This window comes from Ricinus communis, chromosome 3 (genome assembly GCF_019578655.1).
Source record: "Ricinus communis isolate WT05 ecotype wild-type chromosome 3, ASM1957865v1, whole genome shotgun sequence".
Lineage (NCBI taxonomy): Eukaryota > Viridiplantae > Streptophyta > Magnoliopsida > Malpighiales > Euphorbiaceae > Ricinus > Ricinus communis.
The window spans coordinates 26309706-26333499 of NC_063258.1; the positions used below are offsets into that span (position 1 = coordinate 26309706).

At 34.1% G+C, this 23794-nt stretch overlaps 6 protein-coding genes across 7 annotated transcripts; 1 reads left to right on the forward strand and 5 right to left on the reverse strand.

The window, feature by feature from the left end:
• Nucleotides 1-202: 202 nt before the first annotated feature.
• Nucleotides 203-916, reverse strand: LOC8275856 (MAPK kinase substrate protein At1g80180). The gene has a single exon (XM_002524418.4). The coding sequence runs from the start codon at nt 723-725 to the stop codon at nt 405-407; it is 321 nt and encodes a 106-aa protein (XP_002524464.1). The 5' UTR covers nt 726-916; the 3' UTR covers nt 203-404.
• An 880-nt stretch (nt 917-1796) lies between these two features.
• On the reverse strand, nt 1797-5078 carry LOC8275855 (zinc finger CCCH domain-containing protein 34). Its single transcript, XM_002524417.4, has 3 exons — nt 4601-5078; nt 4289-4399; nt 1797-3910 (listed from the first exon to the last, which is right to left on the reverse strand). The coding sequence occupies exons 1-3, from the start codon at nt 4676-4678 to the stop codon at nt 2507-2509; spliced, it is 1593 nt and encodes a 530-aa protein (XP_002524463.1). The 5' UTR covers nt 4679-5078; the 3' UTR covers nt 1797-2506.
• A 641-nt stretch (nt 5079-5719) lies between these two features.
• LOC8275854 (NADH-cytochrome b5 reductase-like protein) lies at nt 5720-10429 on the reverse strand. Its single transcript, XM_002524416.4, has 13 exons — nt 10157-10429; nt 9651-9693; nt 9426-9501; nt 9267-9326; nt 9058-9108; nt 8510-8564; nt 8330-8400; nt 8200-8251; nt 7738-7815; nt 7406-7495; nt 7195-7308; nt 6167-6235; nt 5720-6063 (listed from the first exon to the last, which is right to left on the reverse strand). The coding sequence occupies exons 1-13, from the start codon at nt 10313-10315 to the stop codon at nt 6007-6009; spliced, it is 975 nt and encodes a 324-aa protein (XP_002524462.1). The 5' UTR covers nt 10316-10429; the 3' UTR covers nt 5720-6006.
• A 2029-nt stretch (nt 10430-12458) lies between these two features.
• LOC8275853 lies at nt 12459-14343 on the forward strand. Its single transcript, XM_015722560.3, has 2 exons — nt 12459-13581; nt 13811-14343. The coding sequence occupies exons 1-2, from the start codon at nt 12934-12936 to the stop codon at nt 14099-14101; spliced, it is 939 nt and encodes a 312-aa protein (XP_015578046.1). The 5' UTR covers nt 12459-12933; the 3' UTR covers nt 14102-14343.
• Nucleotides 14344-14419: 76 nt separating this feature from the next.
• On the reverse strand, nt 14420-19716 carry LOC8275852 (nudix hydrolase 19, chloroplastic). Of its 2 annotated transcripts, none has more exons than XM_002524414.4 (6): nt 18996-19711; nt 17246-17386; nt 17035-17139; nt 16745-16844; nt 15924-16016; nt 14420-14918 (listed from the first exon to the last, which is right to left on the reverse strand). In XM_002524414.4, the coding sequence occupies exons 1-6, from the start codon at nt 19617-19619 to the stop codon at nt 14650-14652; spliced, it is 1332 nt and encodes a 443-aa protein (XP_002524460.3). In that variant the 5' UTR covers nt 19620-19711; the 3' UTR covers nt 14420-14649. The 2 variants fall into 2 exon arrangements, with proteins under 2 accessions (XP_002524460.3, XP_048227699.1); XM_048371742.1 differs by having other exon boundaries at nt 14834-14968; nt 18996-19716.
• A 303-nt stretch (nt 19717-20019) lies between these two features.
• Nucleotides 20020-22940, reverse strand: LOC8275851 (zinc finger CCCH domain-containing protein 39). The gene is made up of 2 exons (XM_002524413.4): nt 21317-22940; nt 20020-20670 (listed from the first exon to the last, which is right to left on the reverse strand). Exons 1-2 carry the CDS (start codon nt 22086-22088, stop codon nt 20417-20419), a joined length of 1026 nt encoding a protein of 341 aa, XP_002524459.1. The 5' UTR covers nt 22089-22940; the 3' UTR covers nt 20020-20416.
• Nucleotides 22941-23794: the final 854 nt, after the last annotated feature.

A 23794-nucleotide genomic window follows, 5' to 3' on the forward strand; every position in this document is an offset into this window, starting at 1 on the left:
GATTAACTCCGTAACTAGAACAATGTTTAATGAATAAGAAAGCTTATGCAGCTAATAGCCTCTTGATTTCTCAAGCTTCTTGATTAATTGCCTGTTCAATTCTTCTTGCGTGTCACAATTTGTTCAGATTTTTGATGCAATATTCAAAGCTAATCAACTACTCGTTTAATCTAAAATAGAATTAAAGCATACGATGTTGGACTTCTCCAAGAACTAAAAAAAATCCCATATACAAACAAAAACATTTCACCACATGAATGTTCTTGAAAAAAAGAAGAAGAAAGAAAACAAAAATTTCCGGGAACATACATGTATTTATAATTAAACATGATGATACATACATATATTAATATAATCAAACTTGAAGAATTTGATCATATCACCGAATGATCAAGTTCTAACGCTTACTTTGTTCTGCGTTGACGATGGCGGGTGGTATTGTAATTAGTAGAAGCAGAAACTGGTTTGCCGAAGATGCCACATAAACCACAACCTGAGACCTTGGGAGATGGAGGGTCTACGTTCGGCGATGATGACACCTTCACCGTCCGGTAGATGACTCCGCCAGCGGACTGACTCCGTTGGAGCTTTCCATTACTGCTAGTTTCTGCCTTTTCATTGTTCTGATGCGATTCTCCTGTCAAGAACTTGTCATCCCATACCAATCCCGAGGATCCTTGTCTTCTAAATGATGTTGTAGACCTTTGCAAGCCTCCACTGTCCATGTCTCTCTCAAGCTAGGTACCCAGATATATACGTATGAATATTTTCCCTTTGTATTATGAGTAAAATGATGGGCAAGGGAAATGGTGTAGAGCAATCTATAACTTTGGGGAATTTAATTATTATGTTATGATGGTAGACTTTTTCCATTATGCACATAGAGAATGAAAATGACAAAAAGAGGCATAATTAAGAGAGGATGCTATCATGAAATGGGATCTTCAATTTCTAATTCTATATGGTTAGAATTGGAAGACCAAAGCCCTCTTGTGGGTTCTATATGCATTTACTAATCTCTCCTCAGTTTTAGCAATACAAACAAACAAAAAACATGGTGAAATAAGGGTAGAGAATAGTATAATAGTCTACTGCCCTTTCTTCTTTTAAATCTTCTTTTTCGTCTCCTACCCATTTGGTAGTTTTTTGCATGACAGCTAATTCCAAATGAGGTTTTTCTTTTGGGTGCATGTGCTTAACAACTAGCTAACCAGTTGCTGTTTGTGTTTTCAGCACGGGTTCATTAGTCTCTAATTACACAAGACCAACAATTGGATAGTGATACCTATCGTATAATTATCATTCTACAATTTTCCAATATCATATGCAATTTATAACATTTAGAACTTTACCCATTATCCAAGTATATCACTCGTTTAATGATTCAGGTAGTTTAAGTGCAAAGCCCTTTTTCCCAATTAATTAACTGTAGCCGACTTTTTATGTATAATATTTAAGTTTTAATTCATTTCACTTTAGATAATTAATAATTCTATTATTTAATAATCGATAAGTTTTAATAACATCATTTTATAATTATTTATTATTAAGGACATCTTTCATGAAGAACTACAATATAAGTAAAAGAATTACTTATTTAAAATTTTAATATTTAGATAAAAATATGATTCTTTCTTATATAATACTTTTTGAATATAATGTTTTAATATATTGACCCATAATTATTTTACATTTTTAATTATTAATAAATTAATACTTTTAATATTTATTAATTTTTTTAATCTATCCAAGATATTAATTATTAGTCGGAAAGAGTTGACATAAGTAGAAGAAAGTAAATGAAAGAAAATATTTGTCATTCCAAAGCTATTTGCTAAAGCACTATAACTGCTTTGAAACAAAGGATGCTTCTCTACAACTTTCATACACTGGACAGTTTCATGCAACTGAGAAAGCAATCAACAGAGCTAATAGGAATTGCTACATATCAAGTGTGCCCATGCAAGCCAAAATTCCTGTTGTATAAAGTGAATCACAATTCAAAGATTTAATCACCCCTTGCAAAGAAGAAGCAAGATGATAGAGTCTCACTGATAAATGTACTGACCCATTATATAACTTTCTTTTTTCTGGGCAGCTCTATACAAGACATAGGGAGAAGCTCAATAGCAAGGATCAAGTGATCAAAGTATCTCTTAGAGTCTAAGTAGAAACAAGCACGCTCTAGTTAAGCTTCTATTTCGGAAACAGTGTATTGGCAGAGATGATGAAAGCAGTTTAGAAGACAGAAAAGCTTCTCTCCAATGTCTTCGTATATTCATATAGTAGCAGCAGGAAAAGAAGATTTTCCTTCATCTACTAATCGTAAGTAGCAAGATCTGTTACATTCAAGCTTCAAGAAGATACGCTTATGCTGTTAATACTCACCAAGCAATTTTTCATCTTCCATATCTTCTTTGTAAAGAGGTATAAATTCTTTACTGAATGCTCACTATTCTTTCCAGCCATGTTACCTTTAATTATTGAACCTACTACCATCACAATCTCATGCAGAACTCGGCCTCCTTTTGTCCTTGAGGATTTCACTCAGAGGCTTAGGACTCTCAAAGTCAGCTGTGGCCATTCTACTTGAATTATCAGTTTTTCCAGTATAATCTCCATTTTCTTCAGCCTTTTTCTTCTCTTCTTTAATCTGAGCAAGGGTCTTTGGTCCTGTAAACTGAGTGGAAGCTTGACTAGATTTCCTCTCCTTTGAAGCTGGTTTCCTTAGTACTTCTGATGAAAGAGATTGCTTTCTAGCCAGCCTTCTTTCCTTGTCTCGCTGCCTGGACCTATTTGAACGTGAGTGCCTAAGCCAGCCATGGTCATTACCACCATATAACTGACTTCCATTTTTGCGATGTGGTTCAATAGCAGTACTTTTCACTTCTAATACCAACTTTCCATGTGGCCGCTGATTACTACCAGGCCTTCCCTGACCATGACCAAGCAGATGAGAAGAATAGTGCCTTCTGGATGACCGAATCACTGTATGGCCATGAATTGCTCTGTCTTTCCCCAAGCGGTCCCGAAGATCCACAATCCTCTGGTCATTAATTGATAGTTCCATAGCCACAAGTTTTCTCTTCTGGGACAATAGAGAATCTGTTACTGAATTCCTTGAAAGGCCTGAGTCATTTCCAACATCATCGAAGATGTGGACATTATCTGCAAAATCAGTGTTATCATACTTCCCGCTTCCATAATCATCTTCTGCATCATGGTATGCATGGTCATACTCAACTAGATTTTCAAAATCATACCCCAAGAAACAATTGTTTGGATCTCTTTGTTCCATGTCAAGGGGCAGTAAATACTCTTGGTCATCTTCATAATCCAAATTTTCTGATTTGTCATCCACGAGGACGTCAAAACCTGGAGACGACTCCCATCGCTCCTCTGGTTCGACATGGTCATCCATTTCCTCTTCTGGACTCTGAGTTGTGTATGCAAGAGATCTGCTTTCAGTAAAGCTGTTTACTTTAAGCAAGAAACTAGGGTTAAGAATAACAGCTTCTTCAGACTGGGATACAGCAATCTGTGGAGAGGGACTTCTCATTACTGTCTTTTCAGGAGCTGGAAACTGAAAGTCCTCATAAGGCTGCAGTTTCAAATCCTTTACTGCCTTTGCAGCTGTTTCAGATGGATTAGCATTCACTTCAGTTGGTGCAGACACAGTATCATTCCCGCCAGATATCTTACTATCCAATGGAATGTTTTCTTTGATTGCTGAGGATGTACTGCCAGATTTCCCAGTAAATGAATTGGCTTCAGGGCCATGCATAAAAAAGCATCTGTCACCTTTATTACAAAAACCATTAAAAAAGAAATAACAGGGAACATTGGTCTTGTTTGCTGGTACAGAAGATGATGACAATTCAGGTGGTCCTTCAGCATGCATTTCCAATGGCTGTTGAAATTTTAAGTTAGTACCAACAACATAATCAGAAACCAGAGGATGATAATGCAAAAACAAATATACAAACTGACAAACCCATACACGCACATCCTTCAATGAAGAGGTGTCATTGCGAGGAGTTAAAGCTTAGCAGACAAACCCATTTCACAGAAAAATTATATGAAATTCACTAAAGTAATCTTAATTTTAATCATGAGGTCCCCTCAGCATATCCAAGAGACATGCATAATGCAGTAATGCAGAAATTACAAAAGTGAAGAATTGGGAAGGTATCATTCTTAAGGGACTTAAAATTGGGAAAGAATATATAAAAGCAAATAGTGAAACAAAAATAGAGAGAAAAATATAAATATGAAAAAGAAGAATTACAGGATGTCTAAAAGCACAGGTTGGATTATAACAGTCGCCAGCCAACCAGTACCAGCAATCTCTTGGGTTTAATCTTGCTATCTCATTGTGCCTGTACTCACATTCCAATCCCTGGAAAAAAGGAAAAAAATCAATAAGTATAATAAAATTAAAATACAAAGAGAAAGAAGACGAAGCACGAATCGATAATAATGCTGATAAAGATAGAAACCCTAAATAGATTGAAGCAAAAAAAATGTTCAAATGTAAGATACTACAATAATAATAGCGGAAACTAAGAAGGAAGAGAAAAGAAAGAAAGAAAGAAAGAACCTTCTTGCATGTGAGAGGAGAGGCCAGGAAATACACACAATCTGTGTTCCTCTTCTGTATATCTTCCTCCATCTGCATTCTTCAATTTTACTGTTATCAACAAACTAGAAGATCAAAAGGGGGTTGATCATGATGATGAAAACATATGTTGGGGAGAGAAAAGTTGTTTGTGTGCGTACTGTAGAGAGAGACAGAAAGAAAATGGCTTTTGGGCTACAGTGCTTTTTGTTCTTTTATTTTTCTCTAAAAAAAAAAGAAAAAAGAAATATGCGGTGCATTTTCTGTTGTTGGGATTCCGTACTTCGAACTAGGGGTCATCGCGGATCGATTTTTGAACCGGACTGAAATCAGAAAAAATTGAACTGAAATTGAAATTAAAATTAAAATCTAATTTATAAGAAAAACTAATCCGGTTCAACAAAATTAAAAAAATAAAATGATAATTTAACTAGTTAGGAACTAATTGGAAGTAAAATCACGTCTAGAAACAAAAACCGATTAGAAACTAATTCAATTACAAGCTAAAATTGGATCAATTTTTATACAAGTTCCATTTATGGTGGAACTACAACTAGGCGGTTCGATTCCGATTCTGATTCGACATGCTATTTGTAAATGTCTGTTGCTCTTTCTTTCTATTTGTTTTATTATAGTATATAATATTCAATATAAATATTGCTTTATATATGAGTCCAGAATTATTCTCTATTTTCATCATCTTATGTTTATTTTGCTTTTTTCCATCATAAGATGTGATGGATTTTTAATCTTTAGAGTAGTAGTTAATAAAACCAATATTAATAAATGATAGATGAATTTGAAGATCTATATGGAGCTCATTTTTTTTTTTTAATCTTTAACAAAATTGATGGCCTCTATTAGATATAAATTCAAAGTCCTCTATCAAATTCGATCAAATTATAAATATTTTTTCTTTAATTTAAGTGTTTAACTATTAATAAAAATTTATATTTAATATGCTCTGAATTAATTAAATACTAGATGAACGAAAAAACTCAAAGTCTTCTCCATTCACTAGCCAATGAAACCCGTAAAGTATAATAGAAGGAGAGATTTATCTCCTTTGCTCAGAAAAAACTCAATTTTTGATAAATGAGATTGGAGGTTCAAACGATGACTTCATTTCTTGACAAAGGAAATTATCAAAATCATACATGTTCATAAAAACTTATAATATGCACCCAACTTGCAAGTATCATAAACACAAGCCCTTTTACTCATATAACTTCTCTGTAAAATCTCAGATCAGTATACGGCCCTAACATTTCCAATTATTTGGTATTTTGAAACCTGTGTTTCCATTCACTGATTCTGTAGAAAACATTTATTACAAAAATTTTAGAACAGCCGAAAAAACGACTCTGTATGCTGCTTAAATGCCTCTCCTAAAATTTGTAAACCATTTGCTCAGTATATCCAAGTTCTTTCAGTAAGCCAGTTAGCTGCAACAGAGTAGAAAAGGAAAATGAAGAGAAACTTACACCTAACAAAATAAAAATTGCAAAACTATTACAACAGACTAAAAGCGATGGCATTATTTCTTACCTCTCCTTGCGAATAATCTTTAGCCTTACTACCAGAAATGTGTTCCATCATCCCAGATGGGCCGCATACCTGAATGAGAAAAACAAGTGTCTTTGAGGTGTGATAATCATTTGAGATGAGTTAAATCTCTGTCCCAATTTCCAGCCAAAAACTACATAAGCTACAGATAGAAACCCCATGGACTAGCCAGGCATGTGGATAATATCAGAGGTTCTAACAGCCAGATTTTTAATTTGTCACGTAGTTTTAACTTTTAAGTCAATCTTTGCAGCCCATTCAAACGGTCATGTTCTATCTCAAGCAATCAACATGCATCAGTGCACATGCAGATATAATATAATCTTATCATGAGCTTGTTTTACTCATTTCAGTCCAAGGATTAACTGGAAAGAGCAATGATCCTGATAAATTTTTTATCTATACTCTAACAGTAAATAGTTGAAACAAACTGCCCATGATTTGCCACGTGGATAACTGAATCATAGACAGCTTCAAGAAGGCCTTAATCTGCTATAGCACAAAAGGATATCAGAAAATCCCTAGAGAGGACCCCATTGTCAAAGAAGCAATGGACTCTTAAAACAAAGTTCCATTTCACCTTAATCTGTTACGGAACAGAACGTATTGGAAGTCCTAAAGATTACCATGTCAAGCAGCAAAGAACTGCTGGAGAAATGGATCACATAGATTTAACTTGAAGCAAAATAAAGGATACAATAAAAGATTCATTGGATAACGGTTCTGTTTGTCTGTCTGTCCGTCTTCATAATGAAGTATAATTTGGAACTTCATCTTTGAAACTCACAATGTTTTCTAACAAAAGAGATCTAGAAGGACCCTAAAAATGTGAATAAATAGCACTTGATATTTCAAGAAAGAGGCAGAATACAAAGACGTGAAAACATTTTCAATAAACAAGAACACCCAAGTTTAAATTTCCAAATTGTACGCGCGTTGATTTAATTCATCTAGTTGAATTTCAACTAGCTACTTAGTGAAGATCAAGGATTTAATAGCGTGATAATTACCAGGATAAGTGTATCATTACTAGGACCAGGTAAGCCTTTCAGAGCCATATCCTTTGATACATATCCTACACCTCCTTTCCAGTTTTTTGATGGATTCTCTACAGTGTAGAATACCTGAAATTTTTAGCATAGAAAAGTAAGCGGTTTTCATTGGTGAAGTACACCATTTTTGGCTAGTACAACAATTTTTTAAGAACCAAGCAACTTGTACCTTAAAATTTGGGTGGCTAGCAGCCAGGAAGTCGAGTTTCTGTTGGAGTAGTATATCATCGGGGGAGATATTGCCATAAAGCAACGTAACCTGTCAGAATACCAGCTCATCATCAAGTGAGATTTTTCAGGAAGACAACATGAAAAATTGCTTGACGTTAGACCTACGGAAAAAAATGTCCTTGAAACTTAAGCATGCCAATAATAAGTGTTTTGACATGTCACTTGCATGCTAATAAATGCATTGGAAGTATAACAGAAGTAAGAGATGAAAATAAAATGTAGTCAGTGGAAAATCAATGGTAACAGAAAATTATGATAAAATATGCTCACCTGAGTGTTGTCATCAGGATTCTTAAGGATAGCCTCAATGATTTGAAGCATAGGAGTAATGCCTGAGCCACCAGCAATCTGTTATAACCGCATATATTAAATACTGGAAGAAACATAGGTTTATCAAATTTAGATGAAATCAGTCATTATGGTTATTACTTGCAGTAGATTAATGAACAATCTTCAGAACTGGCTGTGCAACAATAACCAGAGGACACAAATAGAAAATGTGGTGTAAACAAGAGTGCGGTTACAGAACAAGTCATGGACTTTTCATCTTAATTAAATGAAAGAAGTGGATGGCTAATCCACCACTCTCTTCAGATCCAAGTGGGATAGGGGCTCAATTTATAAGAACACAATAACCAAGGGTAGAGGACATGGCTATTGTGAAGAGTGACCATCTCTCCACTAGTTCCATAATCAAAAGCTATCTTCAAATTCTAGATAACTAGCTCATACCATGCCGATGTGTTTCTTCATATTGGGAGAGTATCTCAGCTTTTCAATGGGCCTGCAATGGGCAAATTCAATTCAAAATTAAACATGACATAAAAGAAAATTTCTGCCAACTTATGTGTGAATAACCTACCCTTTAACTTCAACAACATCACCAGGCTTTAAGCTAGCAAAATGCTGACTCATTTTTCCTTCAGGATACACCTGCGGCAATTTTACAGGTTACAAAGTATTTAATAATAATGAAAGTATATCCTAAGAAAGAAGCATAAAATTGAGGGAAAAAAAACTATCGACATCTATAATAGCATACCTTGATCAGTAAGTCAAAATATCCCTTAGCATCTGGGTCAGAAATAGGAGTGTACCTGAATTTTTTTTTTAAGAAAAAAAGAGTTAAGTGCTTTCAAAAGTTAAACTTTAGGGCAAGTTTAAGAGCAAACTGACAATGTTACGAGCAACATCATTTGAAAAGGAAAAAAGTAAAAAGTGAAAGCTGCAGCTTTTTCCTTTTTTTTTGGGCCAAGAGAAAGAAGAAGAAGAACAAAACAACAAGAGAACATGCAAAAAATTTAACGTTTGCATCTGATGAATCCCCAATAAATGGAGACTACATAGTTTAGGTATCCAGGAAACCAATTTTAAGCAAAAACTTATATATTGAGGGCATGCTAGCTAAAATGCAATATACCTTATACACAATCAAAATCTTGCTAATGACAATGAAATGGCATTAAAATACTTTTGAGTAAGTAGGCACATCCAACTGAAGAAGTGAGCCTTACCATGAACAATTACAAGAAAAACAAATAAAGTATTATGTCGCAAAGGCAATTCAGAATCTTGAACAAAAAGACTTACGGACGTATGACATATTTTGTTTTTCCTTCAGCATCATGTCCTAATGGAGCCCTGCAGTTACAATAACACATTAGAATGATATATGTACTTCAGACTTCTGCAAAAACCAATTTGAAGCTCTGTTTGACCTCAATTAATGGATCCTACCAAAAATACTAAAGCTCTTACGACAAATTTCTCAGTTGCATATAATAATACAAGAAATGTACCTTGTAAGAATGCATGACGCAATATCTAAACCCAACTTGGCAGAGGGATCAAATGAAAACCTACCATTTTGAGGAGAAAAGGAAAAATTTAGTCACTTGGAAAATAATCCAAACTTAACTAATATTAAACAGCAAAGTAATTGAAGTAAGAGGTGATACCTGAACAACTGAGTATTGTGGCTAACTCTAGCAGTGTCTTGCAGCTTAAACTCAATCCACTTATCTGGTTTAAGAGCTGAAGATGCAAAAAATGCAAATAGTGATACAGCATTTACTAAGTGGATATTTTTAATACAAAAGCCACCGAAATCCTAAATTTACTAGATAGTCATCTTTCGGTTTTGATAGAAGAGAAAAGAAGACAGAGGAGAAATGCAGACTGACCAACTTTTGGACCAGCATCCTCTTTGACTTCATCAAGATAAGCCTGCCATTAAAGAATACATAGAAACATATAAGTTCTCAATTCAAGAGACAGTGGATAACCCAACAACAGCACAAAAACCATTTTCTAATTAAATCCTTAAATCAGCATCAAATACACTGGTACTTGTAGAGAAGAACTCCCTCTAAAGCATTTCAATTAGGGATCACAAATAACGTCACTAAACAATTTAACTACATTACAGTAACAATCATTTTGGTGACGTTTAGCACATAAAATAAACATACACAGTAGAGAACTTCACAAATGATGAACTGTTAAACTCAAAATCTCATGCAATCATATTATTATGTATTCAAATTCATTAATAAACCACATTTTATCAAACACCTATTTAGCTTTACATAGGAAAAAAAACCATTAGTCATTTCTACCACTAAATCTTAGACATTGCACATAAGGGTACATTTGAAACAAATCAAAATCGTGTTAGTGATCAACTTACTAAATTTGGAGAGGAGTAGTAGTACAAATAAGAGATTCCACCAGAAGCTGCTGCAATTGCTCCAATTGGAATGCGAAACCCATTAAAATTGGACTTCGATTGCCCTCCGAATCCTATTGAGCTAGCTTTAGCCAGCCTTTTGAAGAACATAGAAGCCATTTTTCAACAATCAGTATAGTGATTAGTAGAGAGAGTATAACCCAATTGACAGGAATTAGGGTTTTGACACTCTACTCTCCAGAGAAGAAGGAGAAGATTTTCCAGCCAATAATAACATGACACGTTTTCTTCTAGGACTTGGTCCTAATGGGCCTTGTTTTGACTTGAGTCTGTTTATTCTAATAGTCGGACTCGAACCAATAAGATTTAAAAGAATTTTTTAGAAATATTTTAAAATTAATAAAAATATTATTTTTAGTGTATAAATTTTTTTAAAAATATATTGTGGTTGTTTTTTTTTTCTATTTTTTTAGTTATTTTTTTATTATTTTACTAGAAAATAACCAAAGAAAAACTAATAAAAACAACGAAAACCTTATTTTTATATTTTTCACATAGTAAAAATGATAAAAAGAATTTATATAATATTTTTAATAAAAAAATATATTTTTTAATTATTTTTTCAAGTTTTAATATGTCCAACTTCTTATAATTGATCAAGCCACTTAACATTATATTTTTCGGACTAAAGGCTTAAAAATAAAATAAAAACTTTCACTTTTATCTAATTCTCAACTTGAATGGTAATAAGATAAAAAGTAAATGCAATTATGAATTGATCTAATCTTTGATTACTTACTATATTATATCATAATCCTGAAACATATCAATGATTATCATATTATAATTTCCGATTTTGTACTCTTTATACTAACATTATTTTTGATAAGACAAAATAATTCTTTAACCAAATTACATTATCAACCTAAATAAATTATATGCACTAAAAATTAATAAAATAAAATAATATTCTATAAATATTACACACACACACATATATATATATAATATAAAAAGAGTAAGAAATTTAAAATTTTGTTGTTTGGTTTTATTTAAATTTTTTGGTTAAAATTGAACCAAAAATATATATTTCAGTTTTTAATAAATTAGAACCAAATCAAAATTGAAGCAAAAAAAAAATTGTACGTTTCAGTTTTTTTTTTTTTTTTAATTTAAGTCAATTGGGAGTGAGTGATAATAAAAAATGTCTCAATATACATTTATATAGAGGTATAGATATTTAAATAGATATTTATGAGATATACAAAAAAAGAAAACAATGAAGGCAACACATTTTTTGAGCTTCAAACTTTAGGTAAGCTAAAAACATCTTATTTACAAATATAACATGCAACGCATTGAGCCTCCAATAAATGCAAACCACTAAAAAATGCACCTGAATGAGCACAGAGTAGCTTCATCAAGTGCTCCATTTTGTCAAGGCAACAAAATATTGCATTTATGTGGTGCTTTCATGTCATCAATGGTGAATATGGGTATTGTTTCTAGTGAAGATAACAGTCAACATCAATGACTAAAAAGATAATGCTTTCTTGTGGCCTCTTATAAAGAATTGAACAAACTCCATTTTTTCTTTCAGCAATAATTAAATTTCATATGATTGATCAGTGAATCTGCTTGTTGTACTTCCATTGGCCTCCTGTCCCTCTCTTACATTTGTTTCCTCAATAATTTAGTACCAAGCAATCAGCCCATACTGAATTAGTCTAAACTAAAGACAGAATCTGTTGATGATATGTGCCTATCAACTGAAACTGATACTGTAGTTGTTTGCTGCTTCTTTATGGAAAAGATAGATGTGAAATCTCACCATTCCCAAAAATTTAACCTAACTTAGGTGTACTTCACACTTAAATATGACAGGAACTATTTTTGTTGGCATGAACCCTGCTGGAATCCTATCTTTGCCTTACCATCAAAACGTGTAATATGTTATATTTATATATATGACCCTCAAATATACTAATGTAAGAGGATTTCTTAATTTTTCGGTTTTTAACTTTCGGTTAGAGGAGATGAATTCAAACTTGATATTTTCGTTTAAATTGAAATATATATTTATTGTCGAGATAAGTATTTAGGTAGAGGAATTTTTAATTCTTAACAAGCATTTATCATTTGATTCAAAGTTAACATTCATGTCAGAGTGCTTAGTTAAATTATTTGTCTGAAAGTGATGCAAAGATAGAAAAGATTTATATTATTTGAACGGTTGAGAATGACCTAGCAGCAAAGAAAATTATTTACATTCTAGCACCACAAAATTATTTAGATTCCCCATATTTTCTCATGATTGATATTTCAATATATCATAGCTACATGTGGAAAAGGCCATCCTCTAGAGTGGGAGAATCTTGTCCTTATTTGCCTTAATATCACCAACATGCTTCTGACACATACGTCCATGTTGGTCTACTGCATTCTTGTCTAATTCCTGGGGTTTAAAGTTGAACATGTGAGTGAGTGTTGGTTCTGCAACTCTAATAATATTCAGAACTAGCCTATGGTTAACTAGTTCAGTTTTAAGTTCTGAGCTGGATTTTTCAAGATTTTTTCCAGGTATATAGTCCTATGATGCAGGCCCTGTCCTCTGCCTTCAGGTTGGTGGAGAAGAATTGGTGCTTAGAATCTTTGAAATGGGATTTGGCGTTAGTGATGCAAAGTTCTGGCATTTCACTTCTGATTATAGCACTATCTGCAGAGATTGCTTGATTCTTTAGAAAGCTGCAGTTTTAGAGTGCATTGAAGATTACAGGATGGCATTGTCTTCCTGTAAATTAAACTATCCTCTATTTCTTCTAGGTTGTATAGACAAGAAAAGAAGACCAAATCTATCTGTGACCGTGCAATCCAACAAGAATTCAGGGTCAGGTAGAGCACCAACAGAATATCAGAAATCCAATTCTCTGCTTAAACGAGCAAATACAGTGGGCATCATTGGAGGTGTATCTGTTTTATCTACACTTATTTTCCTCGAGAAGCTTGTCTGGATGAGCTCAAGAAATGGAGAAGAAAGCATTCCATTTGTTGTCTGCAGTGATCCGTCCATAACTCGAGAGCTGTCATCCCAATCACATGTTTCTTGTCATTCATTTAGCAGTAAGAATGCTGAAATCGAATTGAATGCTGATGAGATCATTGAGAACTTGAGGTGTAAAAGGAAGTTTCTGGATCAGTCGGGTGCTCGTTGTATAGTTATGCCATGCCATCTTTCGCATGCATGGTATAATGAGATATCTGAGGGCTGTTTGCTGCCATTTTTTCATGTTGGTGACTGTGTTGCCAGTGAGCTCAGGGAAGCTGAGTTAAAGCCACTTGAAGCTGGAAGTGAAGTGAGAATTGGTATGCTTGCTTCAAGTGCAACTTTAACTGCTGGTTTTTATCAGGAAAAGCTGCAGAGTCAGGTACACTTTCGAACTCTTACCTGTTTGTTCTTGTACTTTCTAAATTCTTAAAAAGGGGAATGAGACGGTAGGGAGTAGAAGTAAAAGTAGAACTCTTGGTCTCCTGCAGTACGAGGCGGGTTCCCAACCATTAGGCTAGTAGTTCTGTAACTACTTTCAACTTTCAGCTTCCATGACACGACTGTAAAATACAAGTTTTCTAGTGTGTTCTCCTTGTTAAAATGTGCAGGGCTTTGAGGTGGTATTGCCAGATAAGGCAACCACTGATCACATTCTAATTCCTGCAATTGAAGCATTGAGAAGAAGAGACATTGAAGGGGCGCAAAATCTATTAAGAGTAGCAATCCAGATTCTTTTGATGAGGGCAGCGAATATTGTAATTCTTGCTTCCGATGAACTTCAGGGTCTTCTGCCTCAGAATGATCCGCTTCAGAAGAAATGTATAGACCCAATGGATGCTTTGGCCAGGTCAATCATAAAATGGGCAAAACATAAAGCCAAGGTACAAAAGAATATTTGAACCGGAATCAGAATCATAAAGCTGGTGATTTGAGTCAGGTGCAGACTGGTACTATCATCCCAGCTAGGAGAATGTCCGCCCATGTTCCTGTTATTAGTATTAGTTTTGGTGCTCTATCAAATTTCATGCACCTAGTTTGTTTTTTTGTCCCTTTTTTTGCTATAAGTGGTGTCACATGCAAGTTTTTACCACTTATCAGTTTTATTGCACTCTATATATATAAAGGCAGTTTGATGCCACTACCCATATCTGTTTTCACTCAGAAATTATAATTTACAAATCAGACCAGTCACATTATAATATTTGAAGTTCGAAGGAGAATTTTAAATGGCTGCACAACATATATTACCAAATCTAATTTACAAATCAGACCAGTCACATTATAATAGTTGCCAGTCTCCATTGTTTTAAATCATTAATAGGCAAATTACAACACTGGAGTGAATGAATTCTGGTAAAAAGAAGGAGAAAAAAAAAAGAAGAAGAGGAAAATGCTAAAACAATCAATATAATCAGGGTGGGAGGGACATCTTCGGAATCCATGATTGCTACAAATTGGATATGGAACTACTTACTCCACTTTTTGAAGATTGATTAACCCAAGAAGAGATTAGGTGGTGAGCAATAGCGAAAGGGCCAGGGAAAAACATTGGAGCAAGTTCCCCACTTTCTACATTAAAATCTGCTGAGAAATTTTGCCCTTTCTCAACGCCCTTGCACATCTGATCAACCTTGGCAGCTGCTGTTCTTTGTGCCTTATCGTATTCTGCAAACGCCAATGCCTTCTGGACATCTTCTCTGCTATGCCATTTAGCATCTAGACAAATGAAAATTTTAACACTATGCTCGTTAACATCTCTGTCAAACCTAAAGCAACATTTTTAAAGTCATCAGCTACTAAAATGGGTCAAAAAGAGTTAAATCCTGAACAGGAGATGTAAACCTTTTTGCAACTTCAAACAGCCCAAATTACACACAAAGAAACATATTCTTATGATTATTACTTGAAATTTGGTCCAATTCTTGACATGTGTAATTACATGAGGATGAGAATTTAAAATGTGAACAACTTCTTCTCAGGCATTTCACCCTAAACATATGCAGAACCAAAATTATGAGATAAATGTAAAGGGTGCAAGGAAACAACCTTGGTATTAAAAAAAATATTCCGGAAGCAACAGAACAGTTGCACCAGAGAGTAATGAAATAATGATTCCTAAGAAGGTTTGAACTTTGAATTGTGGAAAGTGTCTTGCAGCTTCATGGAAAATATTTATAAGACTCGAGGATAAGGGGATGCCAACAGAATGTGAATAGAACTATCCCTCACTGCTTTTTTCTTGTAGAAATTAAATTGAACTTAATGATAGGTTGCACACACTCTTGGGACAAGTGCATAAATGTTCCAATCATCCAGGATACATTTGAGAGGATAATTACACATTTGCATTTATTTGTTTGTGTTCGTTGTTGTTGTTGTCCTTTTATTGTTCCTTTTTCTCATATTAAGCATCCAAAGCTTAAGCTTATTTAAATCTGAGTTGTAAAGAGAAATAGACCATTGAGGTACCTTAATTTGGCTAGGGATTACTGTTAGAAAGTTTGTAGGGGGAAGTTTGTTGCATGAAATATTTAATTGATTCAATTATGCTCAAAGCCTTCAAATAATCATCATGTTCCATTTTCCCAAGGTAAAAGGAAACAAGATGAAGTGAAACAACCTCTTGCTATAATAATAGTAAGACATTAAACTATGTTGAGAGATTAAATTCGAACAAAAAATGAAACTGCAAGTAACAAAAAGTTCAGTATTTTCAAGTACCTTCCAACTCTGCCTTGTCGACATTTATTTCCAATGATTTTGCATAGGCAAAGAAACCCACCATTAACTGGCATGGCATGCTACTTGGGCCAACTAATGACGAACCAAACATAGGGAACAATAATTAGTAGCATGTAAAATTAACAAGGCATCCATTGCAAAAATAGAGCATACTAAGTCATATGGAGATGCAGAGAAATTATTTTCACCTGTAAACAAAATAATTTCCTTCCTTCACCCCTGGAAAGGAGGAAGAAGGAGACAGTCCTATCGTTTTCATTTTTCACATTTAAATGGCTGCTTTTGAGCCTTGAATTACAATGGTAACTTTTGAGGGAAAAAAAAAGGATTAAAGATGAAAATAAGAAATGTTATAGCACACAGGAAATAGACACTCCATCTATTTCTGTCACCTCATTGTAGCAGAGAGAAAAAAAGTAAGTAGTCTATTATTTACTGATAGTATTATGCTTATCCAAAGCAAGCTTAGTGATCAACTGTCTTAATGATAAATAAACAGCAAATTGAGATTGTAACAAGACATCAAGTGATAGTACATAAAAGATCAATAGTGCAAAAAAAGTAAATTATCAAAAGAGTAAAGAAAATTTAGGTGAAGTGGCATGAACACAATGAAGAGTTGGAGACCAAAACTATATGAGTGAAAAATACCAGTGGATAATGAATTTCAAGGACTTGCAAGTAACAAAAAGGACATGAGTTAGTTATGAGGGATGAAATGTAATTTGCAAATTACTCAATAAATACCAAATAGTACATATAAACAAGCAATTACATGTTAGTTCTAGCTACAACAATACCAGGCCATGGCTGAGAACTATGGTAGACAACTTCTCCCACTTCAATACCGGTCTCTTCCCATGTTTCTCTCCTTACTGCCTCTTCTAAGCTTTCTCCTGGCTAAGGACAAGAGAAAAGATATTAAGTCATAAAAATTATAGAGGAAGAATAAGAAAAAATAAAGGGAACTGGCATACTGTTAATTTACAAGCATATATTGGCTAGTAATATAAAACCTAGTTTGGCTGCTTCATTTTAAATAAGTACTTCAGACTTTAGATAGAAAAGCAAGGTTGTCCTAGATGTATACCTCTATGAAACCAGCTAAGCAACTCCACATTCTGGGTACGTATCTCGATTGTCTGCTTAAAAGCACACAATCATTTTCTCTATCAATAACCAACATAATCACAACCTGTAGCAACAGCGCTTGCAGTCAAGAAAGCGTTATAGAATCTTACATCCGCCACTCAAAAATTTCAAACTACAATTGTAGAAAAATGACACAAACATCATTGTACCGGATCAACACGGGGATAAATCCTTTTTTTACATAGTTCATTAGAGCATTGCTTTCGTCTCCCAGCTTCCTTAGGGACAGTTTTCTCTCCGCATTGTCCACAAAAGTTTGATATCTTATGCCACTCTAACAATGCCCGGGCCTAAAACAGGTGAAAACAAATAATAAAAATGCAAATCTTAACAAATAAAATTCTGTGAAGGATGCAATAGCTGAATAAGAATATGTTAACAGAAAATGATCCAATGCAAGTAATAGTACTTTGAAAAATGTAAGAACAAAAGAAATAACGAGGAAGAAGCCATAAAGCCATCAACAGTAAGGATCACAGAAATCTGGGAAGAAATCATTAACAAGCGAAATTTATGGCTACAGATTTTACTATTAAAAGGGGGAAAAGGAAAATAACATAGCGACAAAGACATGTCAATAACTTGATCTACACAACTAAACATTTCGAAACCAGATTGTCAATCATTAGGCCCAATTATCCATTGAATATCTATGTGGCATATCAGGATCTTCCACAATCTGTATAAGCAAAACAGACATATCAAGCATTAATAGGTAAAATGCTTGGGCAAGAAAATTTTCAAGAAATCCATAAAACTTCCTCATAACATTAACAAAGTCAAACCTTGAGGATAAAATTAAACATTAACAAAGTCAAAGATAAATAAGGAAAATTGCGTGGAATTATGATGATAAATCATCTTCGTATAAGAGATGTAGGAAAACATGGTATCTGTCGACATTTAGAAACAAAAACTACAAAAAATTAAAGCTTTAACATTTCAAATTATGCATTTACAAGTTTAGTGCAAAAGCAATATAAAATGAAATTTGGATATCAGTGGCAATATTACTTTATTGGGCTTCAAGTTTGCTCAGAAGTAACAATTCATGTTCCAAGTATACACCAAATCTTTGTTCGTTACCATTACTAATTAGGGATTTGCTCATTTTTAGTGCCTGTAGCAAATCGACAAAAAAGAGTCCAAATATTAAAATCAATAACCAAAACTGCAATTTTCAAGGAGAGATGTAAGACAAAACAAACAACAACTATTCGTTATAATTTTGGTGATGCAAATCTCAGCATACCCTCTCGGCACGCCTATACCATACAGGTCCTATATCTTATATCTGTAACTGTACATCCTAGGATATTTCATTGAAAAATAATCAGGTAAGGGAACACAAGTTCGGAAATCTAATTGGTAAATTATATTATAGATTGGAAAGTAAAAGGAAAATGAACATGAAAACATATTCCATGGAAGACTACTGCAGACCATAGTGAGTCCACCATATCTTTGCACATTACATTGAATTAGCAGAAATGGCAAGACTGATATCTAATCATTAACCCCTTATTTTTCGTAACAAATTGTGACTAAACCAATCCCAAAAACGTGTCTCAAGTAGAAAGATTAGAGATTTAAGTTTTAACAAGAAAAAATCCTTAGGTTTTCACATCTGGCTTTCAACAGAATGCTTATAATGTACTACTAACCCACGTTCTAGAAACTCAGACGAGCGACCATATGACTCAAAAGGATGCACATTCATGTGACAATTAAATCTAGTAGACGCAGTAAATATATCCATTCTCAACATGAACTGTATAAAACTGATAAAATGAGCTCTGAAACTGTTAACTAATTCACCAATACACACCAAGATCCATGCATAAATTATCACAATCTATGAACGAATTCAACTTTAATTCGATAATAAAAAACACTTACATGACCAGCAATAGCCAAATCACTCATGGCCCTCTCATTAGCCCAATCAGTAGCCACCATGAGAGTCCTCAACTCAACAAAACAAAACTGCTTGCTACCAAATTCAGTAACCAAACTACCCTCACCAGAAACATCAACTGCCCAATAAACGACATCATCCTCAGACTTTGAACCCAGATAAACCAAACTCTCTCCACTCAATTCAACGCCAGAATTATCCAACAAAGTTTTACAATCAGCCAAACTGATCCAACCCAGATGCCAATTTGGCACTAAATCATCATTATCACCAATGCTAGAAGAGGCAAGAGGCCTACCCTTTCTAAAAGGTAAAACCTTGAAATTAACAGAAGATAATTGATGAGAATTACCGTCTAAAAGTTGAGACTTGAGGGTTTCAAGGGCTAAGTTCGGTGAAAGAGGATCAGTAGGCTTAAGGGTTTTGGATAGTAAAGGGTTGCCTGCAAAGGCATGAGTTCGTAGATTTATGGACATGGTTGGTTTTGTGGAGGTGAAATAAGGGAATGCTCTAGCAAAAGTAGTTGTTTTTGTGAGTAAGAGTTTTCTGGAGAGAGAACAGAGGAGAGTAGTGTGCGAGGATGATGAAAAGAGGAGAGAGTACATACTCTCTCTGTTTCATTGGAGAGATTGCGTGGTTAATTTTTGCTGCTTAGCATTGAATTTTTTGAAGAGATGACTTGGTCTGCTTTGGTGTATATTAGTGGCATCTGTCGTGATTGTGAATTTTCTTGAATATTAAATTATTAGTAGATTGTTGTGGACCCACAGAACATCTAATTTTCCTATCTGAAACATGGTTTAGGGGTCCTAAGCAAGAAAATCCTTCTGATTTTAGACTTTGATCATTGAAATTTTAGCTTTTTCTTGTCATAAAAAGATTAAGCAATTTGGATTGATTGTTTAAGCGATCAAGTTTTGGCTTCTGATATTTTTTATGGTAAAAGATAACATGGAATAAATGAAGAATTCAAGAGAATTATGATTGGAAGGGATATAGAATATATTTACTACAAAAAAGACTTTATTTTCTCTTCCAATTAAAAGAAAAATTAGCTAGTTACATATTGCAAGGATATATCTCGAATTGCCTCAATAAACTGAAAAACAAAAAGAGAGAGAAAGAATAAAGTAGAGGACCAGAAAAGAAAAGAAATCTATTAAAGAACCTATTTGGACAAAAAAAAAAAAAAAAAGCAGCAATGGAGCAATTGCCACTCTTCCTACCAGCTTTGGAAAAGCAGGGTAGAAATACATTCTCTCTTCTCCTGGAAAAGAAGGGTAGAAACTCACAACATGCTGAGACCAAAATTTTCCAATTAACGAGGCACGCAAGTACTGAAACGAAAATCTTCCTGATGCAACTCATAAAAATGACTGTTATGAGAACTTCAAGTTGGAGCTCAGCTCTCTACTTGGTTTGTCAAGTTATGCACTAATGGCAGATCATCAAGCCAATCACCATAAATCCGATTTATTTTCTTGAATCCTTTCCACTTCAGAAAGCATTTCTTACCCTGTCGTTCTTCAACTAAACTAGGCACACTAGCAGTCATGCTTGGAGATCCATTAGTAACAAGAATTGGTGGTGGCTTGGTCAAAATGGAGCCTGCATTTCCTACTTCCCCTTCAGCACGCCCATTGGGTATTTGTAATTCTGACAATTATAAGAACTTTATGTTAGTCACTGGTTCAAATTGATCGTCCACCAAAACATTTTAAGAAAGCCTAATCCAATTTTCAGTGGAAAATAAGTATTATCAAGCTTAATTCATCAGCATATACACAAAATGGGAGGGGGAGGTCGAGAGAGGAGGAGAACAAGAAACGAAATCAGCCATAAAATGTGACCCCATATTCAGTTGAACAGGGCCATAAGAACAATTCTACTTTTAAAGGATCAGACCTGTTTAATGCATTTAAAACCCTAATTGTTGACATATAAAGTAACAAAATCATTCTCCGACCTGAGCCAAGGGTTAGAAAACTGCATTTATTAATTAACATCTCAAATTCTCACGTATATGTGCAATTTTGGAGCCAACTAAATCAAGTGTTATAATAAGAAAACAACGCAAACACAAGAATCAAAAACATGATTCTGTGAACACTATCAACCCTACATTAAATCATTTGTTGAAGCATGGGTATTATCCGAGGGTATTGGTCACTAACATAAACCGGAAACACATTTCATAGAGAAATTAATAATGACTATACACCAACGAACTACGCCTAGGTATATGCAAATGGGAAAATATGGATATAAAAACAACTTCAGGTATTTAACCAAGAGCACGTACCAGCTTGCCCATGAGCAAAGTGACATTTCTCACCAAAAGGGCATTGACCTGTGGTCTCCCACTTAGTACACAACTTTGTCTTCCAATACACTGGTTTCATGTTCCCTCGGTAAGCATCTGCACCAGCATTGTTCACAGGCTTATTTACTTCAACCACACTCAACCCACCACTTCCATGCATCATTGGAGGCGCAGTAGTCCCAATACTTATTGCAGAGCTCTCTCGAAACCTTCCTGCATCATCTCTAAATTTGGATGGATCTTCATGGAGAAAATTACACCTGTCCCCATAAGGGCACTGCTCCCCATTATAAAATTTTTTGCATAGCTTCATCTTGTGAATTATCCTCTGATCATCATCCCAATTCCCTGCAGGCCTATCCTCTTCACCACGTACAACTACACCTACAAGTTCTTGCCAATTGGGAGGAGGCTGCCTCATGTCTTGCATACCATGAGCAAAATTGCAATTCTCACCATTCCTACAGCTGCCAGTCTTAAACTTTGCACACATTCTGGTCTTAAAAAAAATGTTAGTTGTTCCTTTATTGATTGGGAGATTGTTGGGCGGGGGCATCCGATAATTCATGGATTGGTTGTTATCTTCAGAGTTTCTGGGCCTTTTAAATGGGGGTTGATGATGATCAAATTGCGGATCAAATTGTTCATTGCTGTTCATGGGGAATTGAGGCCAGATACCAATGGCATCACTGCCTGATTGATACGTAGGCTGTGGTGACATAAAAGGAGGTTGAGATTCGGAGTAACTCATTTTGGTAAAGATCAAGGCTTGAAATTGAATCCAGTTATGTATCAAATGGGCTACTCTTACTCTATTCCGAATTGCAGGAATCAATAATCTAATCGAGAACAATGTATATCGCAAATCTGAACCAATCAACCTCAATTAGGAAATTATCAAAAACACCAACGAATACCCAGATATTAAAACCAAAGAAAGATCAAAACTTTTCTTCTTTGAATCAGGCTGCTGAACAGATGTCGGAGGAACACAACCTCAAATACCCAGATATTAAAACCAAAGAAAGATCAAAACTTTTCTTCTCTGAATCAGGCTGCTAAACAGATGTCGGAGGAACACAACCTACCGAATTCGCTCCGGAGTCCGCAGATAAAGAAGTCGAAGAGACGGCTCAGTCGCAGCCGAACCGAGTGAGATCACAGGGAGGCGATCCCTACAGCCGCTGAAGGTAGCTAGTACCAGGTTCTTTTTCTCACTCGACTTACGAAGAAAATCCAGTTAGATTTCTGAGCTAAGACCAAAAACAACTCCACAAAGATATGATTTTACGAGAATTTGAACTTACTTGAGATAAGAAATGATCAAAATTATGAACAATTTAAGAACCCCAGAGGAGAGCCCTGGCCTAGACCGAGATTAATTTGGAGAAAATAATAAGGAAATTAAAAAGGAATGAAAGAATGAGATTTGATCACAGTTTAGAACTTCTGAATGTATATATATGTATGTCCAAAAAACACCTATACAAAGTGCAATAAAGAAAGAATAGAAGAAAAGAATTAGAAGAAAGAATGATGGGTCAAAAACCCTAGCCGCCAAATTGAAGGGCCGGCAAAAACTTTTAAAACCCTAACATAGTTCCAACTTTGAACCGCCTAAAGCCCTAAAGTCTAAACCCCTAATTCTAATCCTACTTAACGCTGATAACTAGCAAAGCCCCACTGATTATTAATAAACAGCTGTGCAAGTAATTCTTATATTTGGATCCTGTACTTTTATTTCTTTCGGGTTTGGTCCTTATATTTTCATTTGTTTACATTAGATTCCTATATTTCTATTTTCGTGTTAAGTAAAAAGTATGAAGCATCCTAATTTAGTTTGCAGAATGTATTGTTTCGTCCTTTTATCTTTAATTTTACTAATCAATTTCTTAGATGTTAATTTCTAATCAATTAAGTCCTCAATTGTTTTTTGAAAATTGTTACTTAACATGCTAAAATTATTAAAACTAGTTCCAAGATAATTCAATAATTTAGGAATTTTACTAAATTATATAGTTTATTTAAAATAAAAAATAAAAGTTCCTTTTTGAATTATAGAATTTGTTTTAGAATTATTCAAATTTCATGACATATATATAAATTGATATATATATATTTTATTTGATCATAATTATGTACATATTTAATTAATAGTTAAAAATCATAATTTTAGTTAAAAATTATAATTATTTTAAATTAATATATATTTTATTTGATCATTATTATGTATATGTTTTATTTGACTTAACATTCTAGTCGAATATTTCGAGTATTTCTATAATTAATAAATTCATTTTAAATTATATTTAGATCATAAATTTTTTATTACTTGTTAAAAATTATAATTTCTTTTATAATTATCTTCTTATAAATAATTTATATCTCCTTTTCTATTAATTCATCTTTTATTCTTATAATTAGCATAACATTGTCTTAATTAATATAACTAATTTT

Bases quoted from the DNA above. Each gene is read 5' to 3' on its own strand.
- LOC8275853 (XM_015722560.3), top strand. From the start codon at position 12,934: ATGGCATTGTCTTCCTGTAAATTAAACTATCCTCTATTTCTTCTAGGT. The intron at 13,582-13,810 runs GTACACTTTCGA...TAAAATGTGCAG, and splicing joins AGGAAAAGCTGCAGAGTCAG to GGCTTTGAGGTGGTATTGCC.
- LOC8275852 (XM_002524414.4), bottom strand. From the start codon at position 19,619: ATGTACTCTCTCCTCTTTTCATCATCCTCGCACACTACTCTCCTCTGT. The intron at 16,017-16,744 runs GTATTGTTGTAG...GTTCGTCATTAG, and splicing joins TAGTTCTCAGCCATGGCCTG to TTGGCCCAAGTAGCATGCCA. The intron at 14,919-15,923 runs GTACTTGAAAAT...TCATTTGTCTAG, and splicing joins CGACAAGGCAGAGTTGGAAG to ATGCTAAATGGCATAGCAGA.
- LOC8275856 (XM_002524418.4), bottom strand. From the start codon at position 725: ATGGACAGTGGAGGCTTGCAAAGGTCTACAACATCATTTAGAAGACAA.
- LOC8275854 (XM_002524416.4), bottom strand. From the start codon at position 10,315: ATGGCTTCTATGTTCTTCAAAAGGCTGGCTAAAGCTAGCTCAATAGGA. The intron at 9,327-9,425 runs GTATCACCTCTT...TCAAAATGGTAG, and splicing joins CACAATACTCAGTTGTTCAG to GTTTTCATTTGATCCCTCTG. The intron at 6,064-6,166 runs GTAAGAAATAAT...ACTCTGTTGCAG, and splicing joins AAGATTATTCGCAAGGAGAG to CTAACTGGCTTACTGAAAGA.
- LOC8275851 (XM_002524413.4), bottom strand. From the start codon at position 22,088: ATGAGTTACTCCGAATCTCAACCTCCTTTTATGTCACCACAGCCTACG. The intron at 20,671-21,316 runs GTACGTGCTCTT...TATAATTGTCAG, and splicing joins CTTTGCTCATGGGCAAGCTG to AATTACAAATACCCAATGGG.
- LOC8275855 (XM_002524417.4), bottom strand. From the start codon at position 4,678: ATGCAGATGGAGGAAGATATACAGAAGAGGAACACAGATTGTGTGTAT. The intron at 4,400-4,600 runs GTTCTTTCTTTC...CCTTTTTTCCAG, and splicing joins CTCCTCTCACATGCAAGAAG to GGATTGGAATGTGAGTACAG. The intron at 3,911-4,288 runs GTAATTCTTCTT...AAATTTCAACAG, and splicing joins CCTGTGCTTTTAGACATCCT to CCATTGGAAATGCATGCTGA.